General features: G+C 47.2%; 1 protein-coding gene across 2 annotated transcripts in view; it reads left to right on the forward strand.

The window, feature by feature from the left end:
- TNRC6C (trinucleotide repeat containing adaptor 6C) overlaps nucleotides 1–21,958 on the forward strand; it is a 90,802-nt gene that overhangs the window by 18,675 nt on the left and 50,169 nt on the right. For both annotated transcript variants that reach the window (XM_075562276.1, XM_075562277.1), the window contains exons 2-3: nucleotides 12,043–12,142; nucleotides 12,804–12,825. In XM_075562276.1, the coding sequence (XP_075418391.1) occupies nucleotides 12,080–12,142; nucleotides 12,804–12,825 (85 nt within the window). In that variant the 5' untranslated portion in view covers nucleotides 12,043–12,079. The remainder of the gene's footprint in view (nucleotides 1–12,042; nucleotides 12,143–12,803; nucleotides 12,826–21,958) is intronic.

Here is a 21,958-nt window from a genome sequence, read left to right on the forward strand (position 1 = left end):
TTGTTCCAACTCGCTGAGTTTCCCATCATGTTCTTGACTGTCAGGATACTGTAAGATGCAGAGTTTAAAAGCACCCAAGTGGTGCAATGGTTAAGCACTTGACTGTTAATGGAAAGGTCTCCAGCTGCTCCAAGGAAGAAAGAGGAGCATCTGTAAAGGTGTCAGTGTCAGAACCCCCAAGGGGGCGGTTCTACTCAGGCCTATGGAGTCACTGTGGGTTGGAACCAACTCACCAGCAACAGGTTCCCTGGTGTGTGTGCGTGCGCGCGCGCGCGCGCACACAAGTGAGATGCTGGTGCTTCAGGATGAGGAGGCAGCTGCCCACTGCTTTCCTCTGTACCACCTGGGAGAGATGCCACCTGGGGGCTAGGACACTGCCTTCCCTTTAGAATGGATGAGTATTCTCACAGCAAACACCAGCTCATAAGGACCGAGAGGGGAGCTGAATCTCAGAGTAACATACTGTGGTAAATTGCTTATTGTTTTTTTTTGTTTTTGTTTTTGCTTATTGTTTTTGACTGTGGGGCAAATTATAGATTACCTTAAAGTATATGTGGTTTCACTGAGGAGGTAAATTTTAGGGTTTTTGTTTTTAGAAAATCAGGAAGCCATGATGATGATGGCTAACAGCAAAATGGCTTTTTGAATGTAGGACAAATATGTTCCTTAAACTGGGCATGTACACACAGTGAGGAAGGGGCACACATGCAGCCCATGGTTACAGGCTGGGTCCCAGTAGTCACACAGAACACCCACCACCACCACCCCCAGGCAGTTTAAGGACCAGCCAGTACTAGTTCTGTATTCACTGGCCAGTTTCTGCATGTGTGTGAGGCCACTGAAAATCTGTGGGTTGGGTCAGACTCACCTTAGTCCCAACCTGGCCGCTTTGTTTTTAAACACTTTAAAAGAGGTCTCTTGCAGCAGGTTTGCCCAATGTAGTACATAGTTTGATATCAGATTGACCGTGAATAAGGAACTCAGATGTCATGAATTGAAATTTATGTGCCCCAAATGTGTCAATTTGGCTGGTCCTTGATTCTCAGTGGTTTAGCAGTTGTGTGATCTGATGTGATAAGCCAATAAGAGAATTAAGGGTGGGACAGAACACCCTTAATCCCATCACAGCCCTGGGTCTGTGCAAGGGGAGTTTCCCTGGAGTGTGGCCTGCAGCACCTTTTACCTTACAGAGGTCAAAGAGGAGAGAAGCCAGCAGAGAAGAGAGGAACCTAGTATCATCCAAGAAAGCAGAATGTGTTCTTTGGGTCTGGAGTCCCTGCACTGAGAAACTCCTGGATCCAGAGGAAAATTGATGCCAGGTCACATAGGGCCCTCCCTCCAAGGAATGCCAGGGCTGCAGGTGCTGAGAAAGGCAAGGATCTTCTTCCTAAACTGTGAGCCCAGAACTGACACCATGAGCAAAGACTTCTAGCCTCTGAAATGGAGAAAATGCATTTTTGCTTGTTTAAGCCATGCACTGGTGGTAGTTCTTATCTAGCAGGCATAGGTAAGCTCTAAAGAAGAGTTGATGCATTTGAATGACGGTGCTGACAAAAAACATGAACACTCCATGGATGCCAGAAGAACAAACAAATCTACCTTGGATGATGTACAGCCAGCACAGTGTTTTAGAAGCAAAAATGGCGAGACTTGATCTCACGTATTTTGGATATGTTGTCTGGAGAAGGACATCATGCTTGGTCGACGAGAGGGGTCAGCAAAAGAGAGGAAGACCTTCAATAAAATAGATGGACCCAATGGCTGCAACAATGAACTTAAGCGTGGTCAGGATTGTGGGGATGGCATGGCGCAGGGTTGGACAGTATTGGGTTCTTTGTACATTAGGGCATTATGAGTCAGAATCAACTCAACAGTACTTGGGAGTATACAAAGTATGGGACGAAACTGGTCAGGGTCTCACCTGTGAACTCACTTTGGTCCAGCAATGTACCGCTTTGTGTCTGTTGAATGAATTGCTGAAATTAACCCTGATCCTATAAGAGCAATATGGCAGATGACAGGGTACGTCTTTTTCAGTTAGGTAGTTCCCTAGGATCTCTCCCACACAGTGTGTTGGCATAATGAAGATATGAAGCTGGTGTGCTGAGAGATGAAACAGAAAATGTTCCCATGATTGTTTTCCAGTCGATTCCCTTCCTCATCTTTTCAGGAATATGAAATTTTACATTTCTCATTCTTAATGTGAAGTATCAATAAACCTTTTAGTACCTTTAGTTTTTTGCCTGCACAAATAAAATCGGTCACCCCCCCACCCCGCTTTAAGTTTAACTACCAAACTTAAACAACCGTGGATGCAACATTTAGAAAAGCAATCAATATGCTGCATTGAGCACATCTGCTGCTGAAGTCTACTTTGGAGTGTCAAAAAGTAAAGATGTCACATGGAGACCTAAGGTATACCTGATCACATGCATATGGGTATGTGAAAGATGGGGAGTGAATAAAGGGGACTAGAGAAGGATAGACCCTTTGAACAATGACATTGGCCGAGAATAGTGAACACTCCACGGACTGCCAAAAGAACAAGCTGTGTTGGAAGAACCTCCATATAAGACAGCATGTGACAAGAGCTGTTAACAGGTACTTTAGACATATTAATTACTACTTCCTTCTCCAGGGACATCACACTGCGAGAGTAGAGGGTGAAGATCCTCACGAACTTGGATTGATAAAGTGGTTGCAACAATGGGCTCAAACACAGGGAAGAGTGTTAGGGGCAGTTTTGTTCTGTAGCTCATGGGGTTGACTTGAAGGGACCCAACAACAACATGGAATCTGTGTGGCAGGCGTTAGAGACCTTTGTTTGTTGGTGACAGTCTAGCCCATGACCTCAACCTCTGACTGCCCTCCCATCGAACCCTGGGCTGCACAGATGTTTCTGGTTCCCAGGGCTGAGTGAGTGGTGGAATCATACCTTTTTATACTTGACTCTTCCCTTGTGCAGGCTGTCATAAAGCTATTTCTGCCCAGGCCGAGTGCACTGTCTGCTCTCCCAAATTAGAATGCAGCTTTCAGCACAAGTTGGTTTAACGGCTCCTGAAAACCAGCTCTACACAATTAATAGTCACAGAATTGCAGGCATTTGGCCTAGAAATTTAGCCAGAGGTGATCTCAGTCGGTCTGGCATTGGATAGCTGCCCTCGGCCTCCTGCTCCTGCTGACGGGCCTGGGTGTGGTGGTGCCTGGTGGGGGTCACTCTCCTCCTCCGTGCTCACTATGAGAGTGTCTACTAAGCTTGTTCAGGTGTGTCAGGAGTTAACAGAGCTTAGGCAAGTGACGCCAGCCATGTGCAGCCAGACACAGATCGCTTTTACCCTGCTGGCTGGCTGGGATTTTCGGCCTGTATGCTGGGAGTTACCTTTAGCTTGCAGTTGATGTTGATGTAGCGTATTCATCATTTAGGCAAATCTGTGAATTTTACTTACTGATATAACCTAAAGCCCAAAGGCATTGCCCCTCCAGTGACTGTGCAGGACAGGAAAAGAGCAGGCCCCAGAGGGTTTCCAAGGCAGGAAGCAGATTGCCATGTCTTTCTTCACAGAGCAGCTGGTGGGTTTGAACCACTGACCTTTCAGTTAGCCACTGAGTGCCTAGCCACTGTGCTAGCCGAGCTTTTTATGGCATAACAGTTTGAAAGGACTCCAGTTGATTTGCAGCGTTAAGAGGTTGTAATTAGAGGTTTCTGTGGTTGGTGTAGGTTCCGCTAGGACAAAGAGGCCTCACCGTGAACAGGGGACATTTACAGACTGAAACTGATGAAGCCCTGTCTAGGCAAGGTCTTAGGAAAGCAGGTGCAAGGAGGAGCCACTGCCCCAGGGCCAAACTGAGACCTACGGAGAAGGTACTGTTGCTGGATGGACAGAGTGTCCCAGAAATCCACCTTCTAGAGGGTACAAGCCACTCGTGAGTAAGTGTCTTTTTGGGAGGCATTCTGCTACAGACCCGCCTGAGATGGGGTGACACAGGAGTGGCTGCTGGCCTTGGGTGCTGAAGGAGCCGGGCCCTGTTCTGCTTAGGCGAGCACACCAGCCTGGGCCTGACAGCAGCCCCTTTTCTCCAGCGTCTCTCCAGCGCCCTCTACTGAAAACGCCGAGCATCAACCAGCCCAGCTGGCAAAGGAGGAGACCTCATTTAAAGCTCCCAGCTCCACTTCCACAGGCAGAGTGGGGAGTCTGGAAATCACTCAGCAGCCCTGCTTCCCCTCCCCAAGCTCCCCACTAGATGGAGGCTTTTGGGAGACCACATTTCGATGACTGACCATTTTTCTTAGCTGCACAGGACAGGACAGCAAAGAATACCGCCATTGAAATGACTTGAGGATTTTATTTTCTTGAGTTTATAAAGGTCAAGCCTTCACATGTCATGTCAAAGTTGACTAAGAAAATGGAGCTCATAAAAACGATAGTGAAATTCAAATGAAATAAGAGACTTTGTCACAATGGCACATACACAATCACCTCTCCAGTGGTAAAAATGCTTGCTAAATGTCTTAAGATGAGTCTTAATTAGTTCATGCTGAGCACACAGGTTTTCAGACTCCTGAGTTACACTCAGTTTGCAAAGAATTGGGATTTCAGAAGGCCTTGATGTGCCCCTATGCAACTTGCAAACGGATCAAGAAGCAGTTGTTCACACGGAACACGGGTCTGCTGGCTAGTTTAGTGGGAGTGGCTATGCAGCCTGCTGTGTCCTTTTCCCTTCTTCATCAAGGAGCTGAAGAAAGGACCCTGGGGGTTGAATTCCTGAAAGACCACGTACCACCACTGTGCTCCTGCACGTGACCCCATCCAGAAGAGGAGAGTCAAGCACCTGGTGATGAGGTTAGAGACTAGCACCTCAATTCAAGAGGGGTTCTACCTGAATGTGCAGAAAATCACCTTTCTCACAACTGGACAGATGAACAGCATCTAGAAAGAGCACCTGGGGGGAAAGGGCAGCCCTCAGATGGGTGGTCACAAGACCTGCACCAGTGGGCTCAGACATACCAGTGATCACGAAGGTGGCACCATTCATGCTGTTGGAGGTCAGAGCTACCCCACAGCAGTGAACAGCAGCAGGTACAGTGAGAAACCATCGAGCTCAGAATTCTACCAGAGCAAGATGCAGAAAGGAGACTCAGGGTGTGAAGTGATTGACATGACTGAAAGAGAAACTGAAGGGCTAGATTCCGAAAGGACAGAGACCTGCGGGAGCCTGTAGAAGGTAAGCAGGTTCTTGCTGATACAGCTAGTGGGAGGAATCTGATGGAACCATTGGTTCTTAGGACGGGGATCCCAAGCGTCTTGACTGGCTTGGCATGAAGCTCCTGTTTTGCTCATCTTTGACCAGGGTCTGGGGCTGCAGAAACCACTTACCCTGGATGCAGAGAGAGGACTTCTGTCTCTAAGACTTGGCTTTCCTCTCTGTTGCTCAGCTTCTCCCTTGGTGTGGGATGCATTTCCAGGCCCTTGGATTCGATGGTCCAGCTACTGCCCCTGCGTGCGTGTCCTTGGATTGAGAGGAGAGAGAGAGCATGAGTGGAATTCCAGGGCAGCGAGGGTGTTTCTGACAAGGCTACAATGAGTTGGGGGTCAGAAATCATGGTACAGGTATTCAAAGTTGTTTATAGAGAAAAGCCCCTCGGAATAAGGGACATCATTCCTTCTGTGGTAGGTAGCCAAAGGAAGACAGTAACGTTGTAGAAAACTCTAGGGAAGCAGGATGGCACTTACCTGGTCGCAGTTAGACGAGCCTCAGAAGGTGGTGGTCTGTGGGTGGGGGACTAGGCTGCTTCTGGGGCTTGTGGGTGGGCTTGTGTTTTCTCCTGAACTCAGTTCTGGGCTGACACAATGTCCACACTGAAGTTAAAATCATTCCGGGGTTCCTTCTTTTTTTTTTTTTAATCATTTAATTGGGGGCTCGCGTAACTCTTATCACAATCCATACATCCATCCACTGTACCAAGCACATTTGTATGTTTGTTGCCACTGTCATTTTCAAAACATTTTCTTTCTACTTGAATCCTTGGTATCAGTTCCTCATTTCTTCCCCACCCTTCCTCCCTCCCTCATGAACCCTTGGTAATTTATAAATTATTAATCAATTTTTTCATGTCTTATACTGACCGATGTCTCCCTTCACCCACTTTTCTGTTGTCTGTTCCCCTGAGAGGGGGTTATATGTAGATCCTTGTCATCGGTTCCCCCTTTCTTCCTCACCTTCCACTTACCCTCCTAGTATTGCTACTCTTCAGCAAGCAGTGGTTCCCACATGGGTTCCATTTCAAAAGCCTTTGCTGTGCTTTGGGCCTGCGCTTGCATGAGCCTTTGGGGGCTAGTCTGAGTCTGGAGTGGGTGGTGGTCTATACTCTTGTTTAGTGCTGAAAGCCATTGTTTCCCTGGGCTGGGCCTTGCTCTGCGGGTGCACAGTTACAGGACTAATTCCCTGCTGGAGCACCCACCTACATTCACCCTTGGCACACAGGCCTTCCCCCTTCCCCTAGTTGCCTGGTTAGGAGATGGAATTTCCTGCTGTATCACCTGCCTTTACCTCAACCAGAGCACACCTCAAGGGGTCTGGGGACTACTGCTGTGGCTGGAGCAAGGCAAGTTCCTTGCTCACATGGACCACCTCACCAAGCCGCCTCTCTGTTCCCCCGTCAGGTTTGTTTTCATTTGCACGTACTTGAATTTGTAGATTTGTGTTTCTGTCATGTGTTCATGTTGCTTTGATTGGCAGGTCGTGCTGAGTGACTTCACAGTTCTGTAGGCCACCGAGGGGAGCCCCGACAGCATAGTCACAAGTGCTCAGCTGCTAACTGCACTGTTGGCAGTTCAAACCCACTAGCCGTTGCTCACAGGAAAAGGGTGGCAGCAGTCAGCTCCAATAAAGATGGCAGCCTCTCATACCCCATGGGATAGTGAGACTGTCCTACGGTGTCCATGTGAGTCGGAAAGAACGGCGTGGCAGTCTTGGCTGGGTTTGTTTGTTAATAAGTTGCTTATCTAATACACTGCTCCAATGGTGTTCAACCTCCTGTATGTAAGTGATCATCATTCTAGATCCCAGTCCTGTGGCTATGAGCCTGCACACTCCACGGCACTCTCCTCTTCCCCGCCCCCTAGTATGCTGGGCATTCAGTGTGACCAAGCCTGCCCATCACTTTCCTCTTCGCATATATACCCCTGGAGGCCTGAGACTATTTTATTTTTTGTCCGGCCCACACTACCAGGGACGAGTAGTGCACATTTCCTGCAGGGAGCGGGTGAGTATATTAAGAACCTAAGTTATTGCTGTAACTGCTGGATAAGATGCCACTACCTTCCCCTTTTACATTTTGTCAGATAACACTTTACGGGGCCTTCCTAAGCTGAACTGCAAGGAAATTGCAAAAGCATTTGGCATTTTTTCTAAACAATGTGCTTGTTTTCTCTGTTTCTGTCTCTCTGCCTCTCTCTCACACACACAGGATTTGTGGGTGTCTAATAAGATTGTACTCAGTCTGAGCAGCTTCAGGACCTAGGTTTTGCAGTGTCTTGTGTGTGAAACTAACAATGAGAAACTGACAATTTCTGGTCTGGGAACCTGAAAGGCAAACACAGGCCATCCTCTTGCTGAGTCCCATTCTCCTGTAATGGGACTGCATTCAGAGGCTGTAATCAGCCAACAAAAAGACTGGGAATTTGGAGCATTTTCCACCTAGAATAGTCTCCTGGCTATTCTCCCAGTCTGCCTACGGAATTCCACCCTTTTCGTTGTTATGTGTTTGTAGAAATGGGTAGTTATGACAAAACCTTTGAGGTGAGACTACTAGAAGCCCACTGATTGGGTATCTCTTACCTCCCACCCTTCTTCCCCCCTCATTTGGCTGCTTCTAAAATGTGAGTGACGGTAGCTCCTTGCCCTCAATACTGGCTCATACTGACCTTAGAGGACACAGGGTAGAACTGCCCCTCTAAATTTATAAGACTATTTGTTTACTGGAGTAAAAAGCCTCGTTTTTCTTCTGAGGAGTGGCTAGTGGTTTTGAACTGCTGACCTTGTGGACCACAGCCCAATGCATAACCACTATGCCACTAGGGCTCCGATCAAAATTATAAGAAACATTTTTTAAATCCTGGTTAGGAAAATGCATCCCTCTAGTAGAACACCATCTGTATAGCAGGACTCCAGCACAGCATGGCCTGCCACACAGGAAATGCTTTCTGTCTGATGTGGCCCCTCTGGTGTTGTTCTTACCTGACTCCTCCCCCTCCCCCTCTGAAACTTGAGCTGGACCAGCATGCACCACCTCGCTGTGCTCCTCAGAGAGGCTCCTGGGGACCTGCGGTCATTGTCACAGCAACAGAGTGGATGCAGATCAGAGGAGTGGCTGGGTGAGGCACGGTACATTCCTCCCATGGCACATTGTCTGGCTACTAGAAATAATGGATGTGTCTATCACTTAGGAGTGGGAAGGAAGACGGTGGTAGTTTTTCCCTCGCACGCATTGAGAAAAGACAAGGGGGTGCGTGTGGAACATGATCTCAGCTTTAGAGAGCAATGGCACAAAGCAAAAACCTTTGTAAAAATATTCAACTAGTAGACAAACTATAGGGTCCCTATGAGTTGGATCAACTTGATGGCAGTGAGTTTTTTATTAGACATGCTCGTGTGCATATAATTATCATGTGAACATGGTCGTCAATGTAGGTGACCTGCAACTCGGAGAGGTGGGGGACCGTGGGACATTTGATATGAACACAAGTGGAAGTGAGAGAGTGAGTCGAGGAATGCCAAGCAGCGTGTATGGAAGAACAATGCATGTGAAATGACACTTGTGGCTTTCTGTGAACGCCATGGGAAAAGTTACACAGTAAAACTGAAATGCTCCCAGGCTGCAGTCCTGCTCTGCTGTCCTTGCGGCTTGCCGTACAAATAAGTTCCTGTGGCGACCTCTCAGCGCAGGAACTTTCAACTGACCTCAGTGTACTGGATACATATAATTAATTTTTACCTCTTTCAATATTCTTGTGACTCACCCTCCCTGGCAGGTAGTAATTTGTCTCACACACATGACCATATCAGAAAAGTTTCCCTTGAAATGTGTACTTACAAAAGGTACTTTCCCAGTGAACATTTTTCAGCTGAGATTTTTGGACCCAAATTAATGCCAGGAAAGCTTTGAATGATTACAGTAACACTTCTTCGAGGGCTACAGAGACAAGAGGCAGCGTTTGTCATCAGGAGCTGATCACCCAGAGGAGAGAAGGAAGTTTTGAGTAAACCAGGATACGTGGCTGTCCTGTCACAGGGAAGCAAGATGAGACAGGAGGCCTCCTCGCAGGCAGACTGAGATCATTCATTCTCTTTGTTTCTTTTGTTTTGTTTTTTCCCCTTGATTTTTCCAATCCTTTCTTTTTTTTTAAAACATTTTATTATGGACCCATACAACTCTTTACACAATCCATGCATACATCAATTGTATAAAGCACATCTGTACATTCTTTGCCCTCATCATTTTCAAAGCATTTGCTCTCCACTTAAGCCCTTTGCATCAAGTCCTCTTTTTTCACCTCCCTCCCCGCTCCCTCATGAGCCCTTGATAATTTATAAATTATTATTTTGTCATATCTTGCCCTGTCCGGCATCTCCCTTCACCCCCTTTTCTGTTGTCCGGCCCCCCAGGGAGGAGGTCACATATAGATCCTTGTAATCGGTTCCCTCTTTCCAACCCACTCACCCTCTACCCTCCCCGCATCGCCCCATTCTCTTTGTTTTAATGTGTTTTGTGCATATCACTTGTTATAATAGTGATCATTTGCTTTGACGAAGTATATGGATATCCTTGAAATCATGGTCAACTGTGTCTTATTCACTGCTGGAAACTCCCATATACATGCTCTGTGGAAGAAAAGACAGCCTAGGAAAACCTCTGGGCAGCTGTACTCCGCCCTGAACTGGAATCAATGACACACAACCACAAGTGGCATGTATCAGTTGTGTAGTTCTTGAGTGGACAAATGAACGAGTCTTCAAGACTAGGGCTCTTGAATTCAGGGATGGGTCCGTTCAGAAAATAGAAACCCCAGAGTGATATAAACAATTTAACATTAGACTCACTAAGCTAAGATAGAACCGTAACTGTAGGATATAAAAGCTGCCCCAGTGATGCTGTGAGCTAGGTATTGGGCTGAAAATTGCAAAGTCAGGGCTTCAAACCCACCAACACCTCCAAAGGAGAAACGAGTTAGAATCGACCCCTTGAAAATGGGTTTGGTAGGATCTAAGAGAAGCCTTGGTGTTGCAGAGGTTAAAGCAGTAGCATGCTAACTGAAAGGCTGGTGGTTGGGTCCCACCAGCTGCTCCATGGGAGAAAGCTTCATCAGCAGTCTGCTTCCCTCGAAAACTTCAGGGCAGCACCAGTCTGTCCCACATTGTCACTGTGAGTTGGAAGGGACTCATGCCAGTGAGTGGGTTTGGAAAGGGACATGCAAACTAGCAGAGTGCTCTGGGCCTGGATTGAGCTTGACCAAAGGCCTTGGAAGGTAAATATGGAAGAGGGGGCACACCCATATTTAAACTTTGGGGGAAGGAATCCAAAACAGGCTTTTATGAGGAAAAATACTGCAAGAAGAAAGAGACCATTGGGAACTCTAGAAAAAAACAGCTACACAGAAAGCGAAATGAATCCATGTACAATTCAGCTCTGCAGCAGTGGGTTACATTGCCTTTACAGAAGAATGGAATGGCCTGCATTTTGTTTTTAAGGATAAATACATGTACGGTCACACATGGTGATACATTAAAGCTGCTTCAGAAATGCTACCTTTTGGCACCTCCCAGAAGAGGGTTTTGGGAGTTGGCATAGCACCCTTTTCTTAGGCCTCTTTTTATACTGTTGGGTTTTTATTTTTTCCATGACCATTCTTACTTTGTGAAATAAAAAATATGATTACATGATTTTTTAAAATTGATTTAGACACACAGACGCTTCGGTGGAAGTGGACACTGCTCTTGAGGGGAGGGGCTAGGCTAGCCATACTGTCCTGAGCACTTGGAGCCATTGTAACGCAACTCGCTGCTATCCAGGCAACACCCACTCATCACCGCCTACAGGACAGAATAAAATTGAGCATCCCCTCAACCCCCCCACCAAAAAAAAATGTCCTGGTGGGTTTCCAAGACAGCAAATCTTTATGGGTGTAGAAAGCCACATGATTCTCCCATGGAGGAGCTGGTGATTTTGAACTGCCAACCTTGAGGTTAGCAATCTGATGTTTAACCCACTGCTCCACCGGGGCCCTTTTAGCGCATTTGTAGGTTCATAAAAAAATTGAGACTGTACAGGCTTCCATACCTGTGGTTCCTCTGTATATCGCCTATTATACCCTGTGACATCTGTTATTGTTGGTGAACCATACTGATACATAATTATTATTGTTGGTGAACTGTATTGATATATAATTACTAATGTTGGTGAACCATACTGATACATAATTACTAACTCAAGTCCTTAATTTGCATTAGGGTTCACTCCAGTGGGCTAGGCTACAGGACAAATATATGTTGTCATGTATTCACAGTGACAGTACTGCACAGCAGCTTCCCTGCACCACCAATGCCCTGAGTGCCGCATGTTCTTCCCCTTCACTCCCCCCAAAACATCCATTTTAAATAGGTACCCCCATATAACTTTGAGAGCAGTATGGTAGTCCCTGACTTCGAGCTTGAAAATTAATAATTAATGAGGCTGACCTTATTCTTTTACGTGGCGTGTGTGTGTGTGTGTGTGTGTGTTCTATCCATGATTACTTGTATCTATATTCGCATATATAAAATACTGAAGAACACTGTATCTGATCCACCCTGGACCTTGTCTCCTAACGCAAGGCTGGGAGTCGGTCTGCAGAGACAAACAGGAGCTGAGTGTGAGACCAGTTCGTTCCGTCGGGGCAGCCCAAGGCCTTCCTTGTTCCCAGTGAGGCACCTTACTGCGGATGCTGCTGCATCTTCTCCTTTAAAGTGTACGTCATACTAACACCGTTTTCTGCTGTTCAACAGGGAGAAAGAACAAAAAACACAAGAAGAGGAACGTTTGATGGAAGAAAAGAAAAAGAAAAAGCAGGAAGAAAAGAAAAAGAAGGAAGGTGCTCAGAAAAAGGTCTGGCCAGTTATTCCTGCCCTAAGTGTCCCTGCACCCGCGGCATCCCCAGCTCCAGCCCACTCTTGACCCAGTGCAGGGACACTGGTGACAGGGTAGAGGGTCGGATGAAGGCCACCTGCTTGTCTTCCTTAGGACTTAGAACCTGAGAGCTGGGCTTCAACGTGCTCCCGCTGTGCTGGGGTGTGAGGCAAACGTTCCCTGTCTGTGTCAGTGACTGGAACACGCTGGGCCCTGATTTTATTAGAAAAACATGAAATAATTCACACAATCTTGGCAGGTGTTCTTTTACAAATTCTGTTAGTAAATATTACAGGTGAAAAGTCCCACTGTGAAATCTTTATAGTCATGTTGGGATTCCTTGGCATTTAAAAGATTTGTACTTGGAAATGGTGTTCATTTCAGACTGTAAAATACCACATTCAAAGGAGGCTTCCAGAGAGGGTTTTTATTCCGGCTTTTAGATCTTTACTGGTATGTAACCAGTCATGTACAGACAATTGTGTACCTCCCCCCCTATAATGAATTCTACAATTAAATTGTGTAAAAGTTTGTCTGAAATGTCTGACATTCAAAGTCAGCTTATCTCTTTCAAAGATGTTTATGTCTCGCACGTGATTGTTCCTAAAGAGTGTGTGACGTTTTCTTTTTTCTTCCCCAGGCTGCTGATCAAAAAACCAAAGGTAAGCTTCTTTCGTGCTTCTTATCTTTGTGGGGCAGCATTTTCATTATGCACGAGTGTTTTATGGTGACGGTGGCTTTGTTTTTCATTGATTGCTTAAGCACAGCCTCACTCTGGACTCTGGTGCTGGCATTTTATTCCCCACGCTGACACCCATTGTGCATCTGCGTTTCCCCTGGCATTTGCTTACTCTGGAGATGCCTGATGAACAGTCTGCTCATCTTTCTAGACAACGAAAGTCTGATTCCCACTGCACAGCTGCGGCTGCAACCGGTCACGTGGTCCGGTTCATCAGAACCACCAGAGGATGCTGTGGTTCCCCCAAAACCTCCCGTTTCTCATCGCCACCTGTCCTTGGGTAGACTCTTCTACATGCCCTCTTAGAAGGCACTCAGGCACTGTGTATGCTTCCGGCTCTGACTCAGGAAACGTGGAGTTTGCTGGCACTTCCAGGGGAGCATGGTTGAAGCTACACTCTGGGCTGCCTCCTTCAGACCCTCCACGCTTAGCAAAGCCCACTCCTGAGTCCCACCCACCAGTTCAGTTAATTTAGAGCAAGTCACTACCTGTCCTTCAAGGCTCAGGCCCCTCCTCTTTAAAACCAGCTTTTGCTCCATGCCTAGCCCATGGATTGGGCCCCTGAGGGCTAACTCTCATTGCTGTTTGTGTGGCGTCAGGGCGGCACATGTGCACAGTTGTGCCCTTGGACATGTGCACTGCAGAGATCTTTGTGAGTGTTTGCCCAGGCGGGAGGTCCCACCATGAAGACTCTGCCTCTGGTTTGTTATACTCCAGTGAGTGTGTAGTGTAAGTCACCTGAGGGCCTGTGTGAGCAGGACTAGGCTGCTTGACAGAGAAGCCGGGCCCCAACAGTTAGTCATAAAGATGAGAGTTGAGGGGGCCCAGGACCTTGCACTTACCCTTAAAACCCAGGGCTGTCATGTTGATTCCGGTTCATGGCAGCTTCACATATTAGCGGGTAGAACGGCTCCACGGGGTCTTCTTGTTGTCACTGTTGTGGTCATCATCATCTTCTCTACACCTAAAACCAAAAGCCAAACTCAGGGCTGTCAAGTCAATTCTGACTCATAGTGAACTGTAGAACAAAATAGAACAATGCCTGCAGCTTTCCAAGGCTGTATATCTTGATGGGAGTAGAAAGCCTCATTTTCCTACCTTGGAGCAGCTGGTGGTTTTGAACTGCTGACCTTGTAGGTTACAGCCAATCACATAGTTCTCTGCACTACCAGGGCTCCCATTGTCTTCACAAGAGTGTAAAGTAGGCCGCCCTGCCACTCTCCACAGCCACTGCTCACCTTCAGCACCATCATCACCAACCCGACTCTGCTGGGTGCACCTCTTCATTCGTCTGTTCTAAAGCATTGTCCCTCGAGTTCATGAATGGCTGTCAAACAGATGTCGTTGTGAACAGCAACAAGAAACCCCTCTGAAGCAGCAGAAGAAGCCTGCAGTGTTGCTGGGATTCAGGAATGAGAACTAGCAGCAATGGCGTGGGGCCCCGACTAGGTCCAGTGAGGCACCGGAGGCAGGTGGGTAGGTGGAGTTTCTGAGCTGGTAGCTGGCAGCTTGAGAACAACAAGGCAGGAAGCAGCCTTCTGGAGTGGGGAGTCTGACCGGTGGTGCTCTGACACTGCCTCAGCTGGAGTCTGTGATGGAGGAGCACAGCAGCCTGGCCCTCTGCCTTCTCCAGGCTGGGCACGTACACAAGGTTGAGAGACCTCGGAGCAGCACCCTCACTCATCCATACCCTCTGCTTCCCAGACGACCTCAACACCAAGCAGCCCTGCAGGGCAGAGTAGACCTGCTCCTGTGGGTTCCAAGATTACACGTCTTTACAGAAACATCCTGCCTCATCTCTCTCCCTCAGAGTGGCTGGTGGACTCAAACTACCAACCTTTTAGTTCTCACAGCTGAGCTCTTAAACCACTTTGCCACTTGGGCTCCATCCTCTAGGCCCTTAAATTGACTATTTCTTGTTGCCACTACGCTATACTGTTGATGATGTCATCACCAGAGCACAAAGGACTAAATGGAAGGCCTGAATGTTTGTCGACTGTCCCCAAGACAGCTGAACTGTGAGTGGCCGGCAATGATGACCAGGGTGGGCTGGTACTCACCGCCTCTGGGGAAAAGGGACAGTCTTCCTGAACAGCATGTAAGGAGAGTGATGCCGGCCCCAGACAGCTACCAGGAGTGGAGAGCAGCCGGCCCTGGCCCTGGACCATCCAAAGACTTGAGCAGGGCGAGAGACAGACTAGAATTGCAAATTAGATTGTGTCATGCACAGAATCAATTAGCATAGTAGAAACAAGTCTGCTAATTAGCTCTCAAACTACACAGATCAATTAGTAATGTCTTCGCTCAGAAGTAATTGCACCTCTTTCTCCAAGTGGGGCGCTTGTAATCAGTCCTTGTATCATCCAGCCTGGTTTGGCTCAGTTATCTCAACAACTGCCACAGAACCTCCTGAAATTGTAAGCACTTTAAGAGAGTTCTTTAAAAGATCCTAAAATCCTCCAAACTCACTGCTGTCAGGTCAATGATGAGTCATGGCAACCCTACATGGGGGTTTCAAAAGTTCATGGGAAAAGTCCATTTCTTCTCATTCCATTTTTCCGCGACCTTTTTGAAGCCCCCTCCACATTATACACACACTTCTCTGCTCTCTTCTTTAAAAAAACAAAACCAAAACTACCCATTGCCTTTGAGTCATGCCAAGTCATAGTAACCCCTGCTTTCTCCTAGAGACTGGTAGTCTAGGCCCTTCTTGATAGACTCATCTTTGTCACAGCATTAATTGTGTTTCAAATCTTTGTCTCTTTTAATGATGGCCCTAACCATTGCATTTAAAACTGAATCTCCCTCTAAAAGATGAATGCAGAACTGAGTTTAATTAGATGCCTATCTTTTGTGATTCACTTAATCAAATTGTTGTTTGCTGCCACCAAGTTCACTCTGAGTGGAATGGTTCCCTGGGGTGTCCAGGGCTGTGCTTTTTTGGAAATAGACTTCCTTGCCTTTCTTCCAAGGGCCTCTGGATGGATTCTGCAGGTTTTTCAGCTAGGAGTCAGGGCTTAGCCCTGAGCCTGCTGAGTAATCTATTATGCACCATGCTTTCGTTCTGCAAACCTAAACATTGTATTTCTACAAAGTCTGTTTGGTAAAATTACGAGTAAATTCTGTCCCTGGCTGGTTTGTCACATCATGACTTGTGATTCCTCTGTTTCTCTGTCATCTCCTTCTCACTGTTTGAGTTACTACACCTGGTGTCCTGCCCTGATGTCCCTGGAGCCACTTTGTCTGGTTCCTTCTCTTAACGCCTTCAGATTGTGCACATCCTGTCCCTAAGAACGGCCTTCTTGTGTGTGTGTGTGTGTGTGTGTGTGTGTGTGTGTGTGTGTGTGTGTGTGTGAGAGAGAGAGAGAGAGAGGCGGGAGGCGGGAGGAGGGCCGGGAGGGTGGCCTTCGTGCCTGAGGAACCTGAGCCGGTGCTGTCAGTGGCCTGAGCACTTCCCGTACTTCATGATGCTGCTTCCTGGTCTCGGCTGTCAGCACACCAGCCTGCCCACAGGATTTATAAAGCATTGGTCTCTGTGTACTAGGTGATGCGAGATTGTGCAATTAGCTAGCTTCCTTGGCAGTTTTCACAGACTTATTTTCATATCTTCAAGGCAATGGCTCAGAGTCTAGTTGACAGTTGATTGCTTGGCACTAAGTTCTATAAAATAGGGCCTTTTATTGGCCTGTCCACCACAGTGATAAAATCTCACCGTAAGTGTCCAGAGAGGCAGTGTAGAGCCACCACCAGCACTTGGATCATCTTGAGAGTCGCTTACCTCTGTAGTCACGAGTATGTTTAGAATGGTCTCAGGCTGGGAAGGAGGACACAATACCTGTTGTCAGTGTAGCCATTCATTTTTCCAAATCCTTCCAGGCTGTGAGGCCATTCATAACGAAGGGGCCAGCAATCCCTGAGATGTGTTGTATGAGGGACCTCTATTGGGTGACGTCTTTCTAGCATTGTGAATAGTACACACTGGATAGTTAATTTTACTGTAAAACCCCAAGAGGAACATAAATCAACCCATTCCCACCTCTCCTCACCCCCTGGGAAAAAAACTGGAACTTCTAGATGAGTGCTTTTGCCCTGATGAATGTAAAGGGCATTCTGGGCTATTTAAGAAAATGAGAATTTCTCATCCCCAGAAGGCTCTAAATAGATCCCTGTGTTGTATATTCTGGAGGAAGTAGAGAGATCTGGGAACTACCGGGAAGAGAGATGTTACATGGTCCCTCAGATTTAGGGTGTGTCTACCAAGTTTTAGAGGCAGTGGAAACACTGCTTACTGTGTAGTAAGGATAGCTTCTCCGAGAAACAGTCTGTAGAAAGGCAGTTTCCTCCTGCAGGGAAAGTCATCCTTTCGACAAATCAGAAGGAAGCTGGCACTCTGCCTTCTCAGAAATCAGTGTTTACCCAGCTTGGCTGCTCTTTATTGCCCTGTATTGGGTTATAATTGACATATAGTAAATAGGGCTATCTTCAGAAAGCAATTAAGTAAGTGTTGGTCTGCATACACCTGTGAACACACCACCACAATCCAGATAACATATCTGTTAACCCTGGGAGTTCCCTGTGCCATGCCCCTCCCCGCCTGCCTAGCTTTATAGAGCACAGACCTGTGTTCTGTGGTGGGGGGGAGTCTAATCCTACCAACGCTGACACACCATCCGAAGGACTTTGGAGGAGTGGTCTTGCAAACCAGAGGGAACCAGTGGGAACTTCAAAGTGGCAGAGTAACAGCCTGAGGTTGCTGTTCAGGAACAGTTGCTCCGATGAGGATGAGAGGCTGTGGAGGTTGGGAGCCCCGGGTGACTAGGCAACGTGGAGGAGGAGAAGAGTAAACAAAGCTCCTGTGTGTGTCAGTGAGGAAGACCACAGAACTGATGCACTGGAATGGTGGTGCTAACAAAGAAGATTGGAGGTTTTGTGAACTGCCAGAAGACCAAACAAATCCATCTTGGAAGAGGCAAAGATGGAGAGACATTGTCTCAGGTACGTTGGACATGTTACCAGTAGAGGGGCCATGAAAAAGAGGAAGGCTCTCCACCGGATGGATTGACAGTGCCTGCATCATTGGGCTCCAACAGAGGAACCATTGTGAGGATGGAGCTGGAACCAGGCAGTGTTTTGTTCTGTTGTACATAGGGATCGCTATGGGTCCGAACCGATTCGACGGCACCTAGCAACAACAGTGACAGCTGGGTTAAGCATTGGAGCCTGCAGATATTTATTGAGCACCTACTGTGTGCTGGGACTATGCTGCTTGCTATAGGGAGAAAACTTATTTTTTAAAAGGTGTGAGTCCCACTCTTCGTAGCTTTGATCCTAATAGGAATAGACTCGTAGTTACAGAGATCTGTGTGTAATTACAAGGTGATGGCTGTGCAGGAAAGCAGTATTATTAAGTGAAACCACAGAACAATGGCCCCAGAACTAAGCCGGGCACTAGGAGCCGTGTCCCTGCATGATGGTTGGATGGAGATCTGGACAACAAATAAGACTTAACGAGGCCAGGGGAGAAGAGAGCCTCGGAGACCTGCCACCACAGAGGGACCCCCATTGACTGAGGCCCTGGCTGGAGAGTAGTGAACAGGGAGACGGAGCTGTGAGATGAGCCTAAAGTGGTGGGGGGAGTCGGGGAACGGCAGGGTTTCTCACGTATGCTTTGAAAAGATGGCTGTGGCTGCAGTGGGCAGAATAGATTGGAGGGAGGTGAGTACCTAAAAGAAAGGTCCAACAGTTCATAGTAGCCCAGCTGAGAGTGATTGGTGCTGGGACTCCTGAAGGAAAGTGTCATTTAGGGGAGAGCCAGGAAGAGGCTAGGTTTGAGAAATATTGACGAGAATATTCTGAGAAAGGTGGTGCTGACAATGGTTTCATTCTGAGTAGTGCAACAGCACGAGAGACTAAAAGGTGACTGAGGCAAGTGGGTGAACTGAGGGAGCTCTTTCTGAAAGAAGTGTTAGGACAGGTGAGGCAAAGGCACTGCTACTCCTCTACCAGGTGAGCTTACGGTGTTAGAGACTTCCAGTGACTCCCCATGGGCAGTAGGATCTAGGAGAATGGAACCATCTTCATTTGAGTGACAAAGACGTGGGATTCGATGAGACAGTTCATGTTGATTGAGAAGAGCAGGGAAGGCATTTGGGGGACCATCAGTTGATGAAGTCACGTGGAGGGTGCTGATGGAGGAGTCAGCATCTTCTTCATTCAAGCCATACCTCCTGTCCACCATACATCTCTCTGCTTCCCTCCACAGACTTAGTCATGCCAGCCAGGGGAGTTCATCCTGCCCCACACTCACTGCCTCCATTGGATTGTGACCCACGACAACCCTGTGCCTCTGAGAGCTCTGCAGTACTCCAGCCACATGGACTCCAGCCGCCCAGGGCTCCCTGGGACCCTGCGTCTGGGTTCATTCTGTTCTTCCCACCGATTGCACTTGCTTCCCTGGCTCTAGGCAACACACACCATCTTGTTCCCATGTACACTCCTTACCCGTGTCTTGTCCTTTAATTCTTGTGACCATCTCTGTCCATTTATATACCGTGCGTGTGGTCATGAGATCTTGAAGGGCAAGAAGCATCTTACTCCTTTTAGGGTACCTTCAGGTTTTTCTTGTAATGGCCGTTGATCAACATTGTGTTGACTGGTGTGATTTCTAGTGGGAAAAAGGCTTCTGACTATTCTGGCTCCTGGTAAAGGCTGACCCACTTGGTTAGACAAACCCTCCTACAGAGAGGAATTGTGAACTCGGCGTAAAATATTTGGAAACAGCTGTTTACAGTTCTGAAGAGCTACCCCCAAACCAGGCAGGAACTGGAAGGGGGTGAGGGTGGGGGTATCTTTTCTTGAAATAGGAGATATACAGATTGAGTGTGTTTTGTGCAAGGGATACCTCAATCTGGACGAGGCCACAGAAAGCCATGCATCACCAGTTGGAGTTTTTAGGGGGCAGGTGTCACAGCTGAAAGCACAGCTGGGTGTTAGGAGAAAAGAGAAGGGGCTCCAGAGGAGGGATCTCCCCACCATCCACTCTCCAGTCTGTGTGTGGAATCTTCCCACATACTTGGCTGACTAGAGAACTGTGGACACCAGGCTTCAATTTAAAAGGCAGCATCTGGAAGCGAAGGAGCGGAGTGGAGATTTACCTGCTTCCCATCACAGGGAGGAGTTTGACTTGTGAGCCCAAGTCCGTTTTCCATTGGAAGGAAACCCCTCTCAGAGTCTCCACAGGAGGTGGTTCATAACATGCAGACTGTGACTGAGAGAATGGACCCTGCCCTTCACAGCAACCACAACCACTGCATGTTGGACTGCATGTGTCCAGGAGGTTGTGGGGGGATGGCAATAAGGATGGGGAATTGTCGCCAACAAACAAGAAAAATGTTCATGAAACTCTAGAGCTGGAAAGCAGAGTAGCTGAAATGTCCGTCCACTGGATGGGATGGGTTAGTAAGTGATGGAGATGCAGAAAGAAGGATCTGTACAAGAAGATAGGGAGAAACATATCTCAGGAAAGTTAAGAAGGCTTCAACCTTGTGCAGGGTCTAGCACGTACAAAAATGCAGATTCAGGAAGAGAAGAAGATGAGTAAGATTTTTGAAAAACATGACTGGCATTTTTCTAAATTGGTGAAAGATATAACGATACATTTTTTTAAATCCCAGTGATTCCCCAAATGATTAAAATGTGCACACACGAGTGTGTATATGTGCACACTTCCGTGCACACAAACACCGTAGCCACGTCATATTCAAGCTCCTGAAAGTGCTGGGACAGTGGGGGGTGGGGTGGGGACCACCGACAACCCTGAATTTTATACCCAGTGAAACAATCCTTCGAAAAGAGCAAGGACTTGACATTTTTTTATAAACAGAAACAATGTTGCCAGTTTATTTGCACTGTCAGAAACTCTTAACAGTTCAGGCTAACAAGAAATTATACCAGATAGCAATTTGGATCTAAAAGAAACCATGTAGAACCCCAGAAATAGAAAATGAGGGTGGTGGTGAAGGAATTGACTTAATGTACTGTAAAGCTACCTTACAATTAAAGTAAAAATTATTACGCAGTATTGTGAGATTGATGGCGTACATAAACTAGATGCATCAAGGTTGAGGTTAAAGAGAATTGTAGGAGGTGGTGGTCAGGGAGCAGGAAAGGAAAAAAATAGGTACTGTTGCCTGACCCTTATATGAGGGCATCAAAAAGTCTTGCTCCAAAAGTCCCAGAAACCTTTCTTAAACAAAAACACCAGCGTAAGAAGCTTTTGTTTCACACCCTCGCCTCCAGCTAAATCTGTGCCTGTCTAAGGCACAATTTCCATATTTGCAATTTCCAAATTCCCTGAAGATTTCTGCTTTCGCCACTTGACACCCCATCTAAACATCAGTTTTGGCTTCCTCCAGGGACTCCATTTGGCCGCCTCCTCTTGAGTGTTTGCATTCAGGGAGTAAAAACAAGGGGCAGAACCAGAGCTGTAGAGTGAGTGCGGTAAGGTTTCCCAGCTACATTCTCTTAAGACAGCTCTTGCCACCCTCACCAAAAATGAGCAGGTTCTTATTTTGGTGAGAAAAAAATTCCCCAGCATAATTTTCCTGGCCTTTTTCTCAATAGTGCAGTTTTCTGTTTTCTTAAAACTCTTTCCTAGTGAGCCCCTGTGATCATCCTATATCCTTTGAGAACATCTATCCAGATGAGTCCTTTGGAATCCCCAAGACCAGTCACCATAACCTTCTGTGCTATCTGATCTCTGTGGCTTGCGTTTCACTGGCCCCTCAGAGCCCCGCAGAAGGCATCCTAGTGAGACCAAGACGAGCGCACTACTGAGAGCATGAACCACGCAGGGATGAAGGAGGACCTGCAGCAGAACTTTCTGACTTAGTACCCTCATACTCATGCTGCCCCATTTCATATGCACTCCAGGTTTGAAAGCATGTTCCGTAATGTCTAGAATAGCCATGTTCAGACAAGACACAGAAGCATAGCTAATAGGAATATAACTAACCTGTAAGAAAAGAGGGACCGCGAAACATAGGATACTTAGCAAA

This window comes from Tenrec ecaudatus, chromosome 10 (assembly GCF_050624435.1).
Source record: "Tenrec ecaudatus isolate mTenEca1 chromosome 10, mTenEca1.hap1, whole genome shotgun sequence".
In the NCBI taxonomy this organism is placed as follows: domain Eukaryota; kingdom Metazoa; phylum Chordata; class Mammalia; order Afrosoricida; family Tenrecidae; genus Tenrec; species Tenrec ecaudatus.